Genomic DNA, 21281 nt, shown 5'->3' on the forward strand with positions numbered 1-21281 from the left:
TAAAGGGAGGCAAAGGGGTGAATAGTTTAAAATCGAGGTGCAGGGCCGAGCCTTACAGTAGCGCCGGGAGGAATCGAACATGTGACGAGAAGAGAACTTTTCCCAAACGTCCTAAAGGTTGATTCTCATCTCGTTGCTTGGTTCCCTTGTTCTTACAATTAGGATATAATTGGTCTTGTTCAATATTTCCTCGCTTACTTCACTCTTGATGTAACTCTTCTCTGTTTCACGCAGAAACACGAGGCCAAAGCCAGAGAGTTTCAACCATGTTCTTTCAACACTGAACTCTGAAACCTGCCTGCGCTACACAACTGTATACTCACTGCCTGGTTGTGTGTAGAAGTACATGCTCAGCTACCATGAGCTCATTGGGAAGACGTCCATTTAATCTAAGTATTCCGATCGTTTTTGGTCGATTCAAAATGCCAAATGGGGAAAAACACGTTCACATCAGCCGCCTGGTTGTAATTACGAGAAGGATCCGAGGAGTGTTTTGACAGGCTCACACCTGTAGTCAGGACACATTTCAACATTTGTTCATATTCAACGTTTCCATTACATTCCCAGGCTTCTTCAGTGTATGCAAATTACCATCGTCTTTCAACAGCATGTCATGTCTGAACCTCAGGATCCTTTATAAAAAAATTATAATCTCCTATTATAATCAATCTATTGCCTTAAAATTTCAGAATAGCATCTGACAATAGCATTCATCCAAAAGTTAAAATACACCATGTTGTGTAAATTACAGGGAAAGTCTTGTTTATAATTAAAAGGGTGATCTGACAGTGTTAGACTGTGTCGAGTTTGTATGTAACATGTCTGTGTGTGTGTTTTCTCAAAGTACTCACAAAGTCGAGACACGCACCTTAGATTAATTAGAGATTGTGTGTTAATTGTTGTTTGTCTCTTTGTGTGTCAGCCCTGGGCAACCTGTCAGGATGGACCCTGCCTCTCACCCATTGTCAGCTTGGACTAGCTGAAGCCCCCCCCATGACCCTCAAAGGTTAAGTCCATCCATCCATCCATTTTGTGCGGCTTATCCAAGCATGATGTTCCCAGCAATGCTCTCCCGCTCCTCCTGGGGGTCGGTTAGATGGGATATGTACTTCCTGAAGCGAGTTCTGGGTCTATCCCATGCTCTCCTCCCAGTTCGTGCCCAGTAAACCTCCAATGGAACGCACCTAGGAGCCATCCTGATAAAATGCCCGAAATCAATAGATGGACGGACAGATGGAAATACAATGGGGTTGAATCTTCTCATCCCACTTCCTCAGACAGGTAGAGCTCATTTATAAAACTAGAGGTGGAAGCCAAATCCGAATAAAAGGGACCTCGAGATAATATTCAAACAACAACAACTATCTACTGGACCGATGGACTCAGCCTGTGAGGTCCAAGAGATTATCAAGACCCTGATGATGTTGACGGTTTGTTTTTGACAGGGAGTTTTTTGAAAGGGAAGGGCGAGCGAGAGAAGTCAATGAGTGACAGAGAAAGTAGAGGGAGAGAGAAATTGTCAGAAGTTGCACTTGAAGACGTCCTGACTGATTTCTGTTGTTTCCCCCCCCCTGAAGAATAATGTGGCAGCAGCAGTCGTGATATTACCAGTGAAGTATTTATTTGTTCGACCAAAGGCCACGACAGTATTACATAAACTCCAAGAACATAAATGCACTGTTACTGCATGCCCTGGCTTCTCAGTGTCAGTGGTGTCTGTTGCATAATCGGCCCTAAACCAACATCTGTCAGTTCTGTTAAAAACAAAACAAACATGTCCATAATCCACAAAGCATGCAACCTAATACAAATGAACAATGACCTAGTATTGAGGAGGTCTTCTCAGGACTTTGATAGGGCTCAGAGGGGGTAGGAGTTTACACATTTACTGTGTCTTGGAATCAAAGATCAATGAGGCCTTTCAGATAAGATAAAATAACAAAGTTAAAGGTCAATTAAGTTAAAGGTTACTTTTAAACACTCAAAGTAATCATCTCAAATCACTGGTTAAACATTATCAAGCTCATGACCGTGACAGATTCTGAGGCAGAGCTTTTTATTCTGAAGAAACTGTTCAGATATTCCACTGCATCTGCTCTCAGGTTACTTCCCTGTGCGTTCACCCTTTGACGACTCGGACCGAAGATAGAAACTGACATTTATATGAAAGCAGCTTTCAGCCCCCGGAAGCGCCGGGTGAAAGATGGGGTTTTGTCTCGGCGCCCTCCCTGACCTGAGCGCGACTTTTCCCCAATGCCGCCGTGCCTGGCCCACTTCCTGTCTTCCACTGCTCAGTCTCACATACCGAGCCAGACATTCACACACCCACGGTGACGGCTGAGCGTGACCCGGTCATTCTGCGAGGCTGAGAGGAGTTCCTGTTCACAAGTCTCCCGCAGCTGTCTCGCAGGCTGCCGTGCTGTGCAGGCCTGGAGCGGGGGGGCGGGGGGGTCTGTGGTGGGTGAACCCAGGGCCAAAAGGGGGCAGGGATCCAAGGTGACAGCCGGCTGGGGAGAAAGCTGCCTGGTCTGTTCTTTACACAACACGCACGAGAGGCAAAGCCCCGGCACGTGTTGGCTGACCCGTACGGAAACAACTTACCTACCGAGGACCACAGCAAATACTGGTTCTGTAAAGGTCTTAGATCAACATGCTGGACACAAACCAGGAAGAAACTTTAAGATTTCAAAAACATCAATGAACATCTAAAGCAGCATCTAGTCACTATGTAAAGAGACGTTTAGGTCAGCAAGCAATACAGAGTTAGCTACATCTAACTGCTTTGTTTTGCAAACATAGAAATATATGAAAATGCTTTTGAAATATTCAAGCAGTTTCATGCAGAGCAGGAAATGTGGGATTATGCTAATCTATCTCGTTTTTCTTATTTCATTGTTTGTCTAGTTTAGCTCAAATTTGAAAAACCCAAATTAGCTCCAACTTAAAGCAGGAGAGTCGAGACATCCAGCTAACTGCAAAGTGTTTAGTGACTTCATATTCATTCCACTCACAGTTTTCAATGTGAGCCATATTTTCATGCCAATAAATGACATCTAAGCAGCACAGAAATTTACGACCAATATTATCGTATTACTGGAAACATTTCTTTTTCCCGTATCGAAACTAGCTTCCTGAAAATCAGGGTTATTACATATAAAGGCAACCAGATTAATCGGCGTAAACACGACCTCAGGGAACCTTGTGCTGTGACACTATCGTCTGGGAGAAAACGATAAAGAGACAGAGGATGGGAGAGGCGGCGGAACGACAAGACAAGCAGTCAGACGGACAAACAGTGAGGGGAAGGGCAGGCTGGCTGTGGTAGGAATGTGACAGGCAGTCGGGGAAAGCACGTTGACCCCCGGTCCACATATTACAGGCGGGTTCCAGGTGTCTCATCCGCCCCCCCGTTCACACGCGGATGTCAAGCCTCCCTGAGGGAAGCCAGGTCGGTTCCGTTGGGGAAGTCATATAAGAGCGGCTGGAAGGAATCTGCATCTGGAGGCCGTCTAGTCAAAACAAGGCTTCTGTGCTGTCTGGTGTGAGTTGGGGGGGGGCAGCGACGTGAGGCGCGACCGGAAAGGGGCTAGCACGGACACATAAACTGAGAGGACTGAACCTAAATATTACGTCTATGAAAAACATGCCCTAAATATTGTGTCTATGGAGCAGAGTTTTCCATCCTGTCTCCAGACGCAAATTGACACCTGAGCCTTTTACCATTGTTATTTTACACTTTAGCACTTTTTAATGACCACTATTTTTCCAGACTCGGTGAGCCTAACTTACAGTAAGTACTTGCAGCAGTCTAGCATTAGAAGGTACAGTAAGTATTGACTGGCACTTCCCAAACAGTGAGAGGCTTCACTTGAGTCATCGCAGTGCGAGTGCAAACCCATCGGGGGTGAAACAGGCTCACAGAGGAGTCGAAGGGGAGGTGGTTTCTACTCTTAACAATTATTACAATAACAATTAAAAGCCTTTCTCAAGTGTCATAGTTAGACTAGTGTAACAAGCGATCTGTTAAACTACATCATTAATAACAAAAAGGTCATTTTACCCTAATGGTCTCAATAATTAGGGTTAGGGTTAGGGGGCTGCACTCACGATGCTATTTCCCTCACTTCAAGTCCACTTTTGTGCTTGTTTGATAATTTCAAGGCTCCTGCCAACTTTACAGAGCTGAGGTGAGTGAGGTGCTGCAGGGGGGATTGTGTTTATGCAAATTAGATGGCTCAGTACAATCCTGGAACTGGTTTTGGCTACAAATCATGTTTCCTGTTGCAAACACCTCATGTCAAAGCAAGCCCATATAGAGCAGATTATAAAGAGCTAGTGGAGGCTCACATGAAGACCTCTCCACAATCAAAACTCAACTTCACGTACTGTAAGTCATGTTTTAATTTACCCATAATTCCTTGAAATTCATCCCTTACACTTAAAAGGCTGTCAACAACTTGTCCAACAGTTTATTTAAGACTCGTATCCGACCTCTGACTGTGAGAAAGTTCTTTGCTATAGTTGATGTCAGTCATTGGGGGGGAAAACTAAAACTCTTTCACCCTCCCATACATGAAGCTGTACAGATTCCTGAACTCCTTTACCTGAGCTGGTGCTGAAAAACGATCAATAAAGTATGTAAGCAAGCAAAAACATGTGAGTTTTGATTGGCACAAGAAGTGGCAGCGGTTCAAATCCTGCGTCTAGAGAGAGAGAGATGACGAGAGCTTGATCTCAGGCACAAAGACCAGCAGCTCACTCACTCTCCTGCCTTCGGCTATACATTAACACTTCAGGACGTTTTTAATTCAAACTTTAACAAGCTGCTGGATTTATAGGTAACTTATTTAGCCTATGGAAGGAAGGTTTGGTAAAATCCTCAACTCTGCAACCAACGTGTGAGAGACACGTTCAAGTCATTAATTTCATGCAGAACAAACTTTAATGAGACTTTGGCTATGTCTGCACGAATACAGTTATATTTTAAAAGGGAAATTATTCCTGTTCAGACGAGCAGTTTAGCTCCATATCAGAAATCATCTCCATCGATACTAACAAACATGAAAACACACATCACGTGACCATTCAAGTAGACTGGGCATGTGTGGGCTGGTGTAAACAGAAAGCACAGCTTCTGCTCTGCTTTCCCTTAATAACTATATCCCCACATTCTCTACATCAGAGAAAAGGCAAGGGAACCACACATACAACATTAAAGACAGTTACAGAAAGTCAACTTGAAAACAAAAATTAAAAAATTAAAATAATAGAACATCACCTGTCACTATGAAATGTGGCCGCTAATTAATCTGGAGCTATTTTGCCAATTCGTTAATCACAGATAAACCCTGGTTCCAGCTAATGAGATTTAACAATCTGTTGCTTTCCTTTGTCATTCATTGTCACATGCGACTGTATTTAATAAATAACACCATAATATAATAATAATAACAACAACATATCTCAATGGGGGTAATTATCATGTCAACTCATAACATTTCACAACATTTAAGAATTAAATGCTAGTTATTTATTCTGATTAATTTGTTTTACGACAGGTAAGAAATAAAAGTCCTCCGACATTCTGCGTATCTGCATTCAAGTTGGGTTTCAGCCAATCAGATTAATGTTCAGTTTTATGTAAGAAGTAACTTTGACTCTTTGGACTGATTTCAGAAGACGCTCCATCTTCAGTGCACGATCAGGGCGTCCATTTAGACTAGCAGTTCCTCTAATGATAAGGCTTTAGAGCCACAACCTAATGGATGAGACTCCTGCAGCCTTCAGCAAAGTTTAATAACTTTTTCCGACCCGTATCGTTTTGTCTCATGGAGTTGAACAATATCAGCCTTTATAATCCATAAAATAAATTACAAAAAGTGATGGACTCGACCTTTAGGAGGCAGGAGAGGAACCAAATTGTGTGAATCGACCTCGTCAATCTTCCCTGCTGTGACTTTATAAGACGACAGGAGGAGCAGAAGTAAAGGGAGCTCAGAGCAGAGCTGATTGAAGAAGCCAATCAACAACAAGGGGATTCAGAGTCAGATAAGTACACCTGGGATTTCCCACATCAATTTCCCGGCCGCGCTGCACAGAGTCGAAGAGTTTAAACACAAGTGTCTCCGGTTATCCGAAAGAACAAAGTCTAATTTGTTCCGGCAGCACGTTTCCACATCTACGCTGGTCAACGATTAAATATCCTGAAGCAGAAGTTAAACAAGCACCGACGTTAATGACAAACAGCAACAGCTCCTTTCTTCTATCCTACAAATCAAACAGGAGGATGAGAAGGTTGAAAGTACGTGAATGAAGACAGAGAGAGCAGACATGGCCTCGATCAGCCATGCAGCTGGTAGGAAGGCCATTTCCTGATAGTGGCTCTTAATCTTTTAGCTCAGAGAACAGGCTGATCCCATTAAAGTCTCCCAGTGTGTTTATCGACTCGTGAGATTAAAATAAGATTATCTTGATCTAACATTGAAAGTGCCTACGGCTATATGCAAGTTACATTCAAGACATATTAAGATAGTTTAAAACCCTTATTGAAATTAAATTTAAGACCAAAATAATGATTGGAATACACACAGAGTGAACATGTACTTGTTCCGAGTAAAGAATCCAACACTTTGATCCCCATTGATTCCAAGTTTGAAAGACTTTCAACACAGCTGACTTCATTAGACCTTCCAGGCAATGGTCTTCCTGGTCATATTCTCAAAGCCAGTTTTCATCAAACTTTCTCCAGGTTTATAGTCAAGCCCGCAGGCTGAGTAGAAAGTCCATCCATCCATTGTCTTTTGAATATCCAGGCTCGGGTTGTGGAGGTATAGCTGGCCAAGTAGGGTATTCCAGCTCTTCCTGAGGGATCCCAAGTTGTCCCAGGTCCTCCAGCCACTGCTGGGTTCTAACCCGGCTATGCCTGACATCAACTGTCCCATTTCTACATAAAGTAGCAGCATTGCTTCTCCAAGCTCCCTCCGGCTGTCTGAACTCCTCACACCATCTCTGCACACACGACTGACCTGACTAGACATTAGTTTAACGCATAAACATAACTAGAGACAGACTAACAACACAGTGCACACCAGAAATAAAGATTGATCTTACAGGTCTGCCAGAGTAGAGAGAGATTTTAGTGATGACCTTTGGCAAATAAAACAAAACCCATCCAATGTGAATTTAGGAGAATTTAACCCTTTTAAAGGATCTGTACCCCCCCCCCCCCCCCCCCCAAAGAATAATATCACAGCATTAGGATGCAGGGTTCTGGCGTCGCCTTCCGCTACATGTACGGCTGCTGACATGTCAGGGGGGTTATAGCAATTAAAAATCAGGCTTCACTATTCGGTCAACAGCAAATAAGGGACGTTAATTATTTCAACAAAGTTTCATCTGAAGCAAACACTTCTACTCCGCGCCTTCAAGCTGAAGTTATAATTGTAACTGAACGAGCAAAAAGCCGAGAATGGAAAAGCATTCGCGAAGCCTCCAGGAAGTGAGTGATCACACAGTCCCAGTTCACTTCCAGCTCCACGAGCACAATGATTAATTCTAACGAGCGCCGATAAAAGGCCTCAAAACTGCTGTTTCCCATTTTCTGTAATTTCTCAGGTCAAAAGAAAAGATGCACCTAATAATTACGGCAACATCTGTTTGGGGGTGAATAATAAGGCATCGCTCACACACTGCAAGCGCACACACTCTGATCAAACTTACAAAAACATATGCAGATTGCCAGCATTGTAATTATTCCTGACATGCAGTGTAACATATTACACCCGAGGGAAGGTCAAGCAAACCGATTTGACTGTTATGAGACCTGCTCCTGCATTTCTGATAGCCGCACCACATATGTTGCAATAGCAGCTGCTGGGAACAATGGGCTTGATGGGGACCTGGGGAGAACTTTTCTGATTTGCACTGACAAATGTTAGAAGCTTGGAAATCTATACTGATTTGGTATTTGGGAGACACTGGAATGTTGGAGAGCAACGTGATCCTGCTGCATCGCCAGGAAATCAGATGGAAATCTAAAGTATTCTAGTTATTATAACTATATACAAATGTGTTATAATACATGCACAAACAGATACAGATCCTAATATCGTGCAACTGCATCCAATTATGAAAACAGGGCCATTATGTAAGAGGGGTGCGAGTGAGAGAGGAATTGGAGCGCTAAAGTTAACCAGTAAGGTGACTGGGAAAGTGAGATGTCTCCAGGCGTCAAACCAAAGAAACACGTCGGTGAGCAACATTGTCAGTTGTTTATGAGCGGTTGACATTTGTTTGAACACGTTACGTACAGGTCCTGTTTTACCAGTTTAATTTTGCATAATCCACAGTGCAAAATTAAACTGGTAAAAAAACAAAAAACACCCCTTAGGGAAAAATCTGCAAGAAGGTGAAAGACAAATCTTCTCTGTGTGCAAAAAGATTTAAACTGTAAACAAAGATTAGCAAACATGGCGGCTCCGCAAACATGAGGCTAAATCCGCTGGTCCCCTGGTGGCTGGCAGCAGTATAGGTCCTAAACCAAACCTCCTCCATGTTAGCTGATGTGGGACATGGACCAAACTAAAAAGTCAAGTTAAATAAACATTGTCCCAAAGACGGTTTCTGTCATTTGATGTAGTTCTTATCACACAGCTCCACATCCATATGGCCATGTTTGGTTTCAATTAGTTATTTGATCTTGGTTCTCGACCACAATCAACACAGCACAGACCCTGGCTCCAAATGACATCACCAGTGCAAGATGGCGGCACCCGTATCCAGAATATATTGGTGCAGAACCGCGAACCGTGGTTTTGTTGAGCGTCACCAGGTAAAAGACCTTTTTCCCTCATCCAATCCAGAACCAACTATTTTATAAATCCGTCATTTCCACGTCAATGAGAAGCATCATTTTGTTCCTCCAGGCTGCAGCACTGAAAGTCACACCATGATCATAACAATAAGTCTTTTTCACAGATAATTACCTCTCATTATGAACAAAAGTATCAAATTCAACTGAATCACCTCTGATTCTCCAGCAGCCAATCAAGGCTCAGGCGGTGGAATCCATCTGGGTCTTTTTCTACAGGCCTGTTTTTGCGAACACGTTATTTATGTCGCTCACTCTGCCAGTTTTTCATTCATCGCAGCTGACATCTCCCCGTGAGCCGGGGACGGGAGAGAAACCAAACCACTGCTATCACTGTGTGAAATGTGACCGATTTCCCAATCTGAAATGTGACAGGGGGGGGGGGGGGGGGGAGAGGTGGGTGGTGTACTGATGCAGCGTGCAAATGTAAAATGAACCCTGTTCGGCATAAATAAAAATGTGGGGCAGCTGAAGGTAGCAGCAGCGGCGGTGGCGAGCTTTTCAATCAATACCCGGGGCCCGCCAGTGAGACTGGGGACCATTAGCACCACTGAGCCCAGTGGAGTGACTCTGATGTGAAACGACAGGGGCTTTCACTGGAGCTGTCCTTGCGTTTCCCTCATTGTCATTCACACTCACTCGCATACAGCCAACCCCACATTGCAGCTTCACGCTCACCAGGCAACCCAGTGCCCTTTGGACTGGTGCTTTGTTATCCCAGTCCAATCTAATCAGTAGCAGTAAAAAAAAAAAGCCTCTCGTTTCATAAACTACTGATTCATTCTTTACTTTTTCCATCGTCGTGGTTCTTATCCCAGTTTGACTTGGTGAGGTGAGACCTGTTGGGACGCCTGGAGGAGCCTCACACACAATGTGCATGGATCCCCACAGAGGGGACACTGCATGGACTGCAAAGACATTTTACAAACGCATGCATGAAAAACATGTGGTTCAAAAAGCGTGATGTGATATGTCCCAGCTGGTTGATTCTGTGCAGCTCCCACAGGATGTTGACCCCCCCCCATTGAAACCTCAAGTTAGACACGTGTTCTGCAGAGGAGTGAATCTGACGCACAACTGGAGTCGCTGTTAATTCAGGAAATTAAGAGGAGAGTGAAAGGCATGTTTGAAATCCTTCAGCCACTTGTGTGAAGTGTTTGTAACCGCAGCATCCATCCATGCAGCCCAGTGAGAACCCAGCTGATGATGCCTCCTCTCCACTTTCTCTCTCTCACACATGCAACTTTTATTTTTTAAATCTTGTATTATCACGCTGGTGATGAGTCACGCTGTGGATCACCGCGCTGCCTTACCTCCGTCCTGCGGCTCTCGGCCCCGGGGCGGGTGATGAGCGCCGTGTCACCGCACACCACCGCCGCGTCCTCCACGAACACGCAGTCCGGCATCGCCTCGTCGGCGGGCAGCTCGACCACGTCCAGCCGGAGCCTGGTCCTCAGCACCTCCACGTACGCGTCATGCTCCCTCCGCGCGCCGGCGAGGTCCACCTCCGCGGCGCAGATCCGGAGCGCCTCTCCGGCCAGGGACGCGGGGATCCCCCGGACGATGGCGTGGGTGCACTGACCGAAACCTGCCATTAAACCAGCCATGTTGCTTTTTGAGGGGGTTTGTCCCGTTTCTTGGCAAATGTGGTTTTAAAAAGAAAAAGAGCAAAGGACTGAAAAAAGCAGCTTCACAGAGAAGTGAGCGAATGAATGAAAGCAACTAGAGGCAGTTTAACCCGATGACGCCCGGTTTGATTATTAGTTTTTTTGTGCTGGTTAATCTTTATTTACACCAGCAGCTGCTCACAGTGTCAGTCAGGGCTGCTCCAGTCTGCAGGCGAGCGACGGCGTTACGGTGACGCGCAATATCACGTGTGTGTGTGAATTTGTGTGTGTGTGTGTGTGTGCGTGTGTTAGTGTGTAAACCCAACAAGTGACTGTCAGTCCCCTATGGCAGTCCCACACACACACACTCACCACGTGGTTCGATCGGGGTTCGATCAATTCCCCTCAGCCTGCAGGTCAAAACGCTTCCATGCTTTTAAAAACAAGGCAACACAACATTCTATAAGTTTATATTCTGCAGATGTTACTACTAACTCTGTATCTATAATGCATTAATAACTTGATGGGGTATTTGCAGGAGCCAGTTCGGAGCTGAAATTCCCAGCAACAACTTTAATAATGGATTCATAATTATATTTTAATTATAGTGTTATGGTTTTTAAGTGTCTCAATTTGTTATGAATGTTTGTTTTTCTTTGACTTATATGACACTAACTGAAGACTTTCAGCTTTTGGATTGAAAACGGAAAGTTTAAAGGATTTTTAAAACTTTGAATCCACAGCTTTCATTCATTTTTCAAAGAATGTTTGCCTGCAGGCTGAAATCTACTCCAATGATTATTTCTGCAGAAGGCTTGTGTGTTTTACCGTATTAGAATACGATAACAAAACAATCATCAAAGTTGTGTGGCCTGTTTTCACAAATCAGTTTGCGTCCCAGAGTGTAATAAGCTGTCCAAGGTGCAACATCCTCTGTCCTTAATAAACAATTTCAGCTGCAGTATTAATGTGTTTGCCAATAATTTGTACATTTTCTCTTCGGGTGACAAGATTTGACATATTTGGGGATAACATCTGATATTTTCAGAATGTGGGATCCATAGATATTGTCTCCATCTTTGTTTTTTAGAACAGATGAAGTCATAATAACAGAGGCCGGTCTCTGTAAAACTGGTGGACTGAGCAAATGAATGAAAGCAGAACATCAGTGGATGGATATTTATTGATGACAACACTGGCAAGGGGGGGGGGGGGGGATCAATCCTAGATGAATGATTACTGGAGGCAAATGGAGAATCTATCTTCTTTATGGATCAGCATAAAGCTAGAGTACGAAATGTAGATCCAGTCGACTCCCATGCTTTGACTGTAAGAGCACGTGGTTCTTCATTAGTTCAAATAACGGCCAACAACATATACAGTAAAGAGGAGGGTCTCTGTGTCCTGCAGTGTGTGAAATGTAAAGCAAGAGTGGTGTAAGTGTGTGTGTGTGTCAGGGAGTGGTGAGGTGGTGGGGTTCTATTCCCTGTGGTGCCATCGAAGGAAGCTTCTGGGCCCGGTGAAGCCGTCTGAATGGATGGAATGTTTTCTTCAGACGTCCCAGAAGCACATTCTTCCACCGCGGGACCTCGGTTTGTCTTTTCTTGTTCCAGATTCACTCAATTATCCCCGACTGCTCTCAACATTCCAGGAGCCCCACATTCCTTTTTTTCCACTGCAGCCAGGATCAACAGCCGCCACCCTCCTCTCCGACACTAACACCTGCCCTCACCCAGACCTCGTCTTCTGTCTCTTTTTTTTTTTCTTTCCATCATTCCTCATCACGGATGGACACGGCCCAAGAAAAGACCCTCTCTCTTCTCCGCCTGCCGAGGAATTTGGGTAACTCTGGATGAAGACAAGCCCTCATACTTCAGGCACACCTGGCTGGTACACCGTGCGGCTATAAAAGAAAATGAGTGAAAGCAGACACGACGCTCCAGCTGCGGCACCGAGAGCAGCGCCGCTCTACTTGACTGGTATGACTGGAGTCATGATGGGAGCGTGGACGTCTAAAGTGACACAGACATTTATGATTACACAGGTGCACGGAGCAGATTTAACCCTCGGCAGTCTGGCCAGTGTATAAATCTGATATTCAAGTTATGAAATGGGACAAGATGAAGTGATTTAACAATGGATTTTTCTAGATTCCGTTTTGATAGAAGCTACAATTAGTTCACACACAAGACCTTTTTCTAAGAGTCTCAATCTTAACTGCCATCGCCAGAACGAGTTTCCTTTAGAAGAAATGATGCAGTCATCAAGGACCATTGTGAAAAACCAGTAGCTCAGCTGTTCTTGGAGCAATCAGATTCAACATTTAACGCCCTGCTGCCGGAAACACATAATAATGCACTTGAGATAATCTCCTTCTGAAAATAGTTCCACTATTTATACCTGTTTCAGTTAAGATTGCAAAAAAATTACAGTTTTTGGAAATCTCAAAAATGAAAGTCTGATCTAATTGGCCTAATTGTTGTGACTGGTCAACGACTTCCAGTGCATGTAAACTTTACTTGGCTGATTAGGTTTTTTTTTTCATACTAGCAGCTGCAAATGTTGGGCATCAGGAGCAGTGTCTTCTGTGAGGAGGAGGAGGAGGAGGAGGAGGAGGAGGAGGAGGAGGAGGAGGAGGAGGAAGAGGAAGAGGAGGAGGAGCACCCTTCGCCGCTGACTTTGGACTTTTCAACTTTGCAGAACTTTCCCATACACCAATAACAGTTATACCACACCAGAGGAAAATAAACACTAAAATGTGTTGCCTCTAAGAGTTGAATAGGTAAAAAAGCAGTCTTGTTTCCAGGCTGGGGAAATCAAAACGTAAACCCAGAGACAGTCTGTGACATGTTGGTGGCTCTGCTGACAATGTGTAAAATAGAGATTACCGCTGGCTTCATCCCTGAGGTAATGTAAAACTAGACAAGGCAGGTTGAGGGAAATCGGATACAAAAGAAGTTCGACACTTCATCACGCAGTCACTCCTGGAATGCACTGGAGCTCAGAGTTTGATGAAAGAGCATTAAAGAGAGAATCTCTTCCCTTGAACTCGTCTTTCCTCTAATTGGTTCAGACACGAACATGGCAGACAACTTTCCACATGACATGTTTCCACAGACACGTTTTCCTGCTCATTGCAAGGTTTTGACAGAGCAGCGGCTCCTCTTCTGTCATTTTCTGACAGGGCCGGTTGATTCCTCACATTTCTGGAGGACGGTCCTGACAGTATATGTGAATGTTAACTGACTTTATTCCACCGATTACTTTGTCCTTCACTGAGTCACATCTTTCAAATGCTTTATGCCCCATCTGGACAGAGATATTAAAATGTACGAGACAATCTGTCCTCAGCGAGCCAGCAGAATCATTTTACAGTCGTCCGGTACCGGTTGATTTTTCACATTTGAAAACAAAGTGGGTTGAACCTCAGTCCATTTTCATTGTGACTTTTTACAGCCTAAATTTCCAGGTTTGAATCAGCCAGCAAAGTGTATCTGTGCTTTTCATCCTCCTCAATCAGACCAGTTCAAAACCAATGATGTTTTCTTTTGAAAAGGCATTTAGCATGAGAAAAAGGAACCAGAACAGGTCTTATACCTTTAGCACTACATATACTTACAACCATAAGTAAGTCATCTGTTCACACCACCAACATGAATGTACCTCAGCATCTTGAGAACCAGTCCACAAGGAAGAATAAAAAGCCATTATGTTGCTGGAGACCTGCTGTGACAGATCTGTGATTCTGACAGTAGATTCCCCATGACACCAGATAGTTCTTTGACAAGAAGATGGTAACCTGTGTCTCCCCTTTCAATTTCCTCATTAATGCCCAGTTGGTGCACCGTCCTGTTTCGTGATCTTGCAGCAGATCGAAGCATCACCTTCACATTTTTAAGCAATATATTCCGCTGCACAAATACACAAGAAACCGCTCTGGTGAGAAGAGGACTGTACCAGGTCTGAGTTCACTGAGTTACAAAGGAGACCCTACAGAGTACAGGACAACATGAAATGTTGCTGAGGCAAATAAGTATTTCATATCGCACAATTCACAGACAAAAGGCAAAGGGCTTCGTGAAAGCACAATAGTTAAACGCACATTTGGAAAACACGACAATCGAAGTCTAGACGAAGGCCAGTTTGAATAAATGACTTCCCAGCTGCTTTTTCAAAAAGGCGTCTACGATGACAGCAGGGGGAGCGATGCACAGGACCGCAACCACGAGGTCACATGGACTATCGCCTTTCATTTCCAGTTGAGTGCGAGGGGACGGCTAGACCCAATCAGAAGACCTAAACCACCTGCTGAGGTTATAAGGTAGAAGTAGGTCACGGGCACCACACCGTGAACTTTAAGACTGATCCTGAGTTGAATGGGGAGTCAATGTAAAGAGTATCGGGGGGGGGGGGGGAACCTGTCATTTAACTACACCAATATAACAGAGACATAATGATCCAACTCAAAGCTGAGACTCTTACTCTGCTTTCACTCAACACTGAGTATTCTTAGTCCTCAGCTTCTTACTGCAGCCGACCTCCTGCGGCTCCATGAGCTGACGGAGCAACGGAAGTGCTGCCCATACACACCACACACCGGTTATGACATTTATCTTGAATATACTACAAAGGAATCTGTTGTCTAAACATGCCGGGCTGCGCTGCTCTGTTTCATCTTTCACTCGGACATAAATGTTGGGGGGGGGGGGGGGGGGGGGGGGGGGGGGAGGCGGAGGGCTGCTGGCGATGGACTTCCTGCAGACCAAATCTGAAGGCCGCCGTCTGATTGGCTGTGAGAGCTCCTGGTGGGATCTGACTAGTGGTTTCCATTACAGAGCCACAACACAGGATGACATGCACTATCTCATAATTAAATCAACAATGAAATCACATAAGCCGGAGGATAGAAATTTGTTCAGATGGCCTTGTTACAGAGCCGGGAGGGTAATCCAAATTATTCTTTCTGTAAAAGGAAAGAGACCACGTCCTCCATTTTGGGAGGTAAAGAAGTGTGAATTATGTGTGCGTGTGTGTGTGTTAGTGTGTTAGTGTGTGTGTGTGTATATGTGATGTGGGTTCTCGGACAGAATTGATGGAAACTATTATGCCACGACAATTACAACACGGAGCCGCATGTCCAGCTTTTGGAAGGTTTCCTGAACTGAGAGGGTAATCATGGAATGAATGTTACTCTCCAATGACGCACAATAACAACACTGTTTCCTCTCGCCATGACAGCCCCGTGCACACAGACTCACATACAATATGCGCACACACACACACACACACTTGTGAGACTTAAAGTCAACACACAGCAGAGGACGGTCATACAGAACATGACATAAGAGCGAAAAAGCAGTCCACACACATTAAAGGGTTATTGCAGCAATTTGAAATGGCCCTTTTCAAATTTTTACGAGAGTCGTTATGAAAAGAATCAAAACAGATGGTTGAGATGTCCTGAATTTGAGCTCCTTAATAAAAAATATCCCAAATACTGGATCCTACACTTGGTTCCAAACCTTCAGGTCACAGCTAGCTAACAGTAGCATACACGGTAAAAGGCGAACTCGGTTTTGCGTTGTTTTTAATCAATTCCACAATCTGAGATCCACAATTACAGCAACGTACACAACGCAGATATCACATGTCACAATTTAACAACATAATAATGCCAATCAGGGCCGCAGTAAGTGTGTGTGTGTGGGGGGGGGGGGGGGGGGGGGGGGACAGAACAATTCTAAAGGCTCATCATTGGAGGCCCAGAGTCAGAGAACACTATTATTGTCATAGGTCATAGTCAGTGTAATACAATTATAATATTACATTATATAATTAATGTTATACTCTATAGCAGCAGCTATGTGTGGTGCCACTGTAAAAACTTGAATTTGATATGCATGCGTAGAAATATTGACACACACATTTCCATGGTACAGCCAAGAAAGAAACAACACGTGCTCACACAGACACACCCCCTATCCAGAGAGGCTGCACACACACACACACACACACACACCTCCTGATCACACATACACACACACGCCACAGGCAATATGGATCAACAACATACGTAAATTATATATTCTCTGATTGGTTATAGGAATCTAATTATTGGTTATTCTTTTAAATAGAAAAGCACCATGCACAAAGTAATCCTCACACATCACCATCTAGTGTCTCGAAGTGGAAGCATTAGCATACATGTGTAAACACAACCCCAGACAGTGCATTGAACAAACCAACAGAAAGTCAAGTTTATCATGAGACGAGAGAAACGTTAAGACTCGGGTTATGAAGCGACCCGGAGGAAAACCAATACTTCACAACAAGGAGTTATTCACTTTGAGCTGCTTTGATTCACATCGAATCGCTTCTATCTATCAGGATGTTTTACAAGTCGAAAGAAGAAGTGATTCACAAAGTCAAGAGAGGAGAAGAAGGAGAAGAAGAAGAAGGAGAAGAAGTGTAAAAACTCACCGGAGAGGCTGCTCGGTGCTGCTGTCTCCCCGGACCGTTATGTTGGGTCTCTACACAGGAGGCTACAAGGGGGGAGAGAGAAAGAGAGAGAGAGAGAGAGAGAAGCAGAGAAATGTCCGATCCCTATAAACACAAATACTAAAAACGTCCTGTTTTTCAGGGGGGATGCGCCAGAGAGCTGCGGTGCTCCCGGTGCCACATTCCCCTCATGGTGTGGAGTGTTTTCATCCACTTGAAACACGTCGGTGGGAACGGGGGACTCATCGTGAGCAGACACCAGGTGTTTGTCTCAACTTCTCCGGTGGAAACTTGGACCCACACCCTGAACACCCCCCCCGAGAAAAGTTGATGGACAGATGGCGTGAAAAAGTCCAAAATTGCCCGAAGGAATGGATGCAAAGGAATCCCCCTCACCCCCACCCCCCCCTGCATGAAGAGCATATTTAACAAGGCTTTAAGCTGTCAGGAATGCTCTGTGGTTCCCTGCCTGGCCAAAAGGCAGGGGAAATATGTTAATAATGTGGGCTACTAGCAGACCAAATATGGCAATATTGTTACGTCTGGTGCGCATCTGGAAGCGCTTAGCTCCTCTGGATAAAGGCACCGGAGAGACAGAAATAGACTGTAGAACGTACTCCTGCCCCACACCTTTAACTCTCACAGAGACAAGAAGAGGGGCTCCGGCTATTTAAAAAACGTGGCCACTATATATATACATATATATATACAGCAAATTAACAAATTGACTTAATGAGCAAGAAGAGAAGTGGCACAGGAATCAGCCCCGGTCTGGATACACGAGATGTGTTTATAGTGACATTAAAACACTCTGTGAAGTTGTTGTTTTTGTGTTGGTAACATGTTTTTAAAAACGGAAATGAATAATATCCACATCTATCTGTGGATCAGAGAGAGCGCGCAGACTCCACCACCTCCCCGGAGCAGCCCATTGAACCCGAGTTGATAAATGTGAGAAGCGCGCGGAGGGAGGAAAAAAACGAAAAGGGGGGCATAAACAAGAAAGGGAAAAATGTGAGACGGAAAAGTGTGTTCAGATTGGATCCAGGGGGGGAACAAATCCATCTGAGAGAGAGGGAGCGAGGAGGAGGAGGAGGTAGAAACCAAAAAAAAAAGAGAAGGAGAAAGGTTTAGACAGGGTGGAGCTTAGGTCTTGGATGGAAAATGCGCCGAGAAACATTCCTGGCATAGTTTGGGAACAGTTCAGCAGGCAGCCCAGGGACGACGTCAGCTTCCCACTACGGTATAAAAGTCCGGAGGTGGCCGGACCTCAGCAGACTGCAACCGCTTCACCAAGAGCTTCACCCTACTCCTCAAGGAGCCTCTAACACCGGAGACTACCCAGAGACAGACGGCCGAGGGAGGGAATAACCTAAGGACTCCTCCGAAGACACACTTTATCCACTTTTCTTTTGGGATTCCTCTGGAAACACTTTTTGATTTTATCCAAGATGCTGATGCTCACTGTTGTCGTTGCCCTTTTCGGGAGCCTGGACCTGGTGAGTGATCTCTCTATTTCAGCCCTGAAGGGGACACGTTTCAGCTGCTGTGGTGTTATCACATGGGTGGGTGGTGGGGGGGGACACGATGGAGTAGATGTGGGGATTGCGAGTAGAAGAAATCAATAGTTTTTCAGGAGTTTCAGTCTTTAACGAGGCGTTTTTTTTGTTGTGCAGGTCCTCTCCTCCTCCTCCTGCCCCTCCGTGTGCGAGTGTCCGCTGGAGATGCCCAAGTGCGCACCGGGCGTGAGCGTCGTCCTGGACGGCTGCGGCTGCTGCAAAGTGTGCGCCAGGCAGCTGAACGAGGACTGCAGCCTGACCGAGCCCTGCGACCACACCAAAGGGCTGGAGTGTAACTTTGGGGCCAGCTTTGCCGCTGCTACCACTCGTGGCATCTGCCGAGGTGTGTATAAGTCCATTCAGCTCCCAGATGTGCATGCCTCTGGTTAGTCTTGAGTTGAAGTCTAGAAGTTAAACTGAAATAAGGGTTGCTGAGTGTAGAGGGGGTAAAGCAACCTGTGTGATTTCAACACTGTGGAATGCAGCTAGGAGGAAAAACAGTCTGAAACCTCAAAGCACAGACAGCCAACAGTGGAGGGAGAGAGACTACCTCAGGCAGCCTGAAGAATTTCACAGTTTAACTGATCTTTATCTGGCAGCCATGTGATGTCTTCAGCAGACGTCTCTGAGCCGAGCAGGAAAGAATAACATTCCTTTCCTCCTGTTTTTTCTCCCCGCTGCAGCCAAGTCAGAGGGCAGACCGTGCGAGTACAATAGCAGGATCTACCAGAACGGAGAGAGTTTCCAGCCCAACTGTAAACACCAGTGCACATGCATCGACGGGGCGGTGGGATGTGTCCCGCTGTGCCCTCAGGAGCTCTCCCTGCCCAACCTGGGCTGTGCCAACCCCAGGCTGGTCAAGGTGCCAGGCCAGTGCTGCGAGGAGTGGGTGTGCGACGATGGCAAGGACACAGACATCCTGGAGAGGATCTTTGGAAAAGACACAATGACTGATGAACTGGAACGAGACCTCACCAACAGGAATGAGCTCATTCCAAGTGTCAGGGGAAGACTCATCTTGAAGAATCAACCTGGTAAGGAGCAGTCTCTTATTCTGGAATTTCTCTCTGGAAACATTAATGGAAGATCTTGAAATATTGTCAGATTTCTATGATGCTAATGTGATTCTTTTTTTTTCTGTCACAGCATTCAGACCTCAGGCTGAAGTCCACATGTTTGACACCCAGAAGTGCATCGTCCAAACCACAGCCTGGTCCCAGTGCTCCAAGAGCTGTGGGACTGGCATCTCCACCAGAGTCACCAACAACAACAACGAATGCAAGCTGGTCAAGGAGACGAGAATCTGTGAAGTGCGGCCATGCACCCAGTCACTTTACTCCAGTCTTAAGGTGAGCTTGAGCCACAGTGACTGAATGAACCAGATGGATCTCTGATAAACACACCACCGCTTCCTCTGAGCTCCAAACTAAACCTCCCTCTTGTTGATTCCTCTGCAGAAAGGAAAGAAGTGCAGCCGAACCAAGAAGTCCAGTCAGCCCACGAAGTTCACCTACGCCGGCTGCTCCAGCCTGAAGAAGTACAGGCCCAAGTACTGCGGCGCCTGCGTGGACGGCCGCTGCTGCAGCCCTCACAAGACCGACACCATCCGGGTCAAGTTCCGCTGCGAGGACGGCGAGACCTTCAACAAGAACATCATGATGATCGAGTCGTGCAAGTGCAACTACAACTGTCCTCACGCCAACGAGGCGTCCTACCCCTTCTACCGCCTCTCCAATGACATCCACAAGTTCAGAGACTGATCTGAGAACAGGGCGAAAAACGAACTCCTCCACAAAGAGAAAGAGACGATCGGCATCCAGATGAATGCCGGGGTGTAAATAGATCCACCAATCAACTACCAGCTTCTTGTTGTAACTAGATTCCCAAGGAATTGTGGGCTTGCATCATGAGGACTTAATGAAGTGCACTGTTTGCTGTGACTACATCAGCATTCTTATTAAGAACTGCTTCATATTAATGGAGCATCTGAAGTAGCTTCGTTATGGAGCAAGATGTAATTAATATTTGTACATTTGAGTTAGTTGCTGATATCAATTTCACTGTGTATATTTTGATCCTTTACATCAGACATGAACCCCCCCGACTGTAGACTTGTGTGTGCATATGTGGATATGCACATGCGCAACTTCAATTAGCAAACCATCCTGTATCCCAAGAGCAAGACACCGAGATGTAACCCCCCCCGACTTGTTTGACGAGTGTGCGGTTCCATTCCCTCCTGACGTGGGCATTATTGTTCATGTTTTGTGGCAGCTATTGAACTCCCTTCACGAGAAAAAAAGAAAGAGACAAAGCGAAACATGTCAAAGGATGAATGAATGTTTTTATTATTGTTATTAATATTATTTATCGAAAAAAATGTAGCTACTTTATTTGGATATTATGTGTCATACTGGAATAAATTGTAAAGTGATTTAATTTTATATGCTATAAATAAAAAAACTGATTTATTTATGAAATATATCGTTGCCTGAGTTCCGTCTGTTCAAACTAAGAAACAAACGATGGCTGGGGGGTGGGGTTTGGGGGGTGGGGGGGGGCAAATCCTCCTGTTATATCATTGTGTAGACTCAACAGATTCTCCCAGCGACACCGATCAGGGTCAGTCTGCTCTTATATAACTCTCTCTCCTGACTTTCTGTGCTTAGGAATGCCATTCTGCAGAAGGCTAGCTTGCTTTCATTTGATCTGGCTAAGACATACACTTGACTGATTCTGAGAGAGAGA

The 21281-nt window shown here is 45.1% G+C and overlaps 2 protein-coding genes across 4 annotated transcripts in view; one reads left to right on the plus strand and one right to left on the minus strand.

Annotated features, from left to right (window-relative positions):
* Positions 1–17360, minus strand: part of ddah1 (dimethylarginine dimethylaminohydrolase 1) — a 72973-nt gene extending 55613 nt beyond the window's left edge. The window contains exon 1 of one of the 3 annotated variants that reach the window (XM_053430745.1): positions 16957–17360. Coding sequence is in view for 1 of the 3 variants with exons in the window: in XM_053430743.1 (XP_053286718.1) it covers positions 10183–10476 (294 nt within the window). In the remaining 2 variants the exon portion in view is untranslated. Of the gene's footprint in view, positions 1–9024; positions 9189–10182; positions 10709–16956 lie in introns of those variants that run through there. The other 2 variants (XM_053430743.1, XM_053430746.1) reach the window with 2 other exon arrangements.
* Positions 17361–18096: 736 nt separating this feature from the next.
* Positions 18097–21015, plus strand: ccn1 (cellular communication network factor 1). Its single transcript, XM_053430750.1, has 5 exons — positions 18097–18473; positions 18651–18876; positions 19217–19567; positions 19680–19882; positions 19991–21015. The coding sequence occupies exons 1-5, from the start codon at positions 18426–18428 to the stop codon at positions 20291–20293; spliced, it is 1131 nt and encodes a 376-aa protein (XP_053286725.1). The 5' UTR covers positions 18097–18425; the 3' UTR covers positions 20294–21015.
* The last annotated feature ends 266 nt before the right edge of the window (positions 21016–21281 follow it).

The sequence above is a fragment of the Pleuronectes platessa genome, chromosome 9, assembly GCF_947347685.1.
Source record: "Pleuronectes platessa chromosome 9, fPlePla1.1, whole genome shotgun sequence".
NCBI classification, from domain to species: domain Eukaryota; kingdom Metazoa; phylum Chordata; class Actinopteri; order Pleuronectiformes; family Pleuronectidae; genus Pleuronectes; species Pleuronectes platessa.

Excerpts from the sequence above, each read along its gene's own strand:
- ccn1 (XM_053430750.1), top strand. The coding sequence starts at position 18,426 with ATGCTGATGCTCACTGTTGTCGTTGCCCTTTTCGGGAGCCTGGACCTG. Across the intron at positions 18,474-18,650 it reads TTTTCGGGAGCCTGGACCTG|GTCCTCTCCTCCTCCTCCTG; the intron begins GTGAGTGATCTC and ends TTTGTTGTGCAG. Across the intron at positions 19,568-19,679 it reads CATCTTGAAGAATCAACCTG|CATTCAGACCTCAGGCTGAA; the intron begins GTAAGGAGCAGT and ends TTTCTGTCACAG.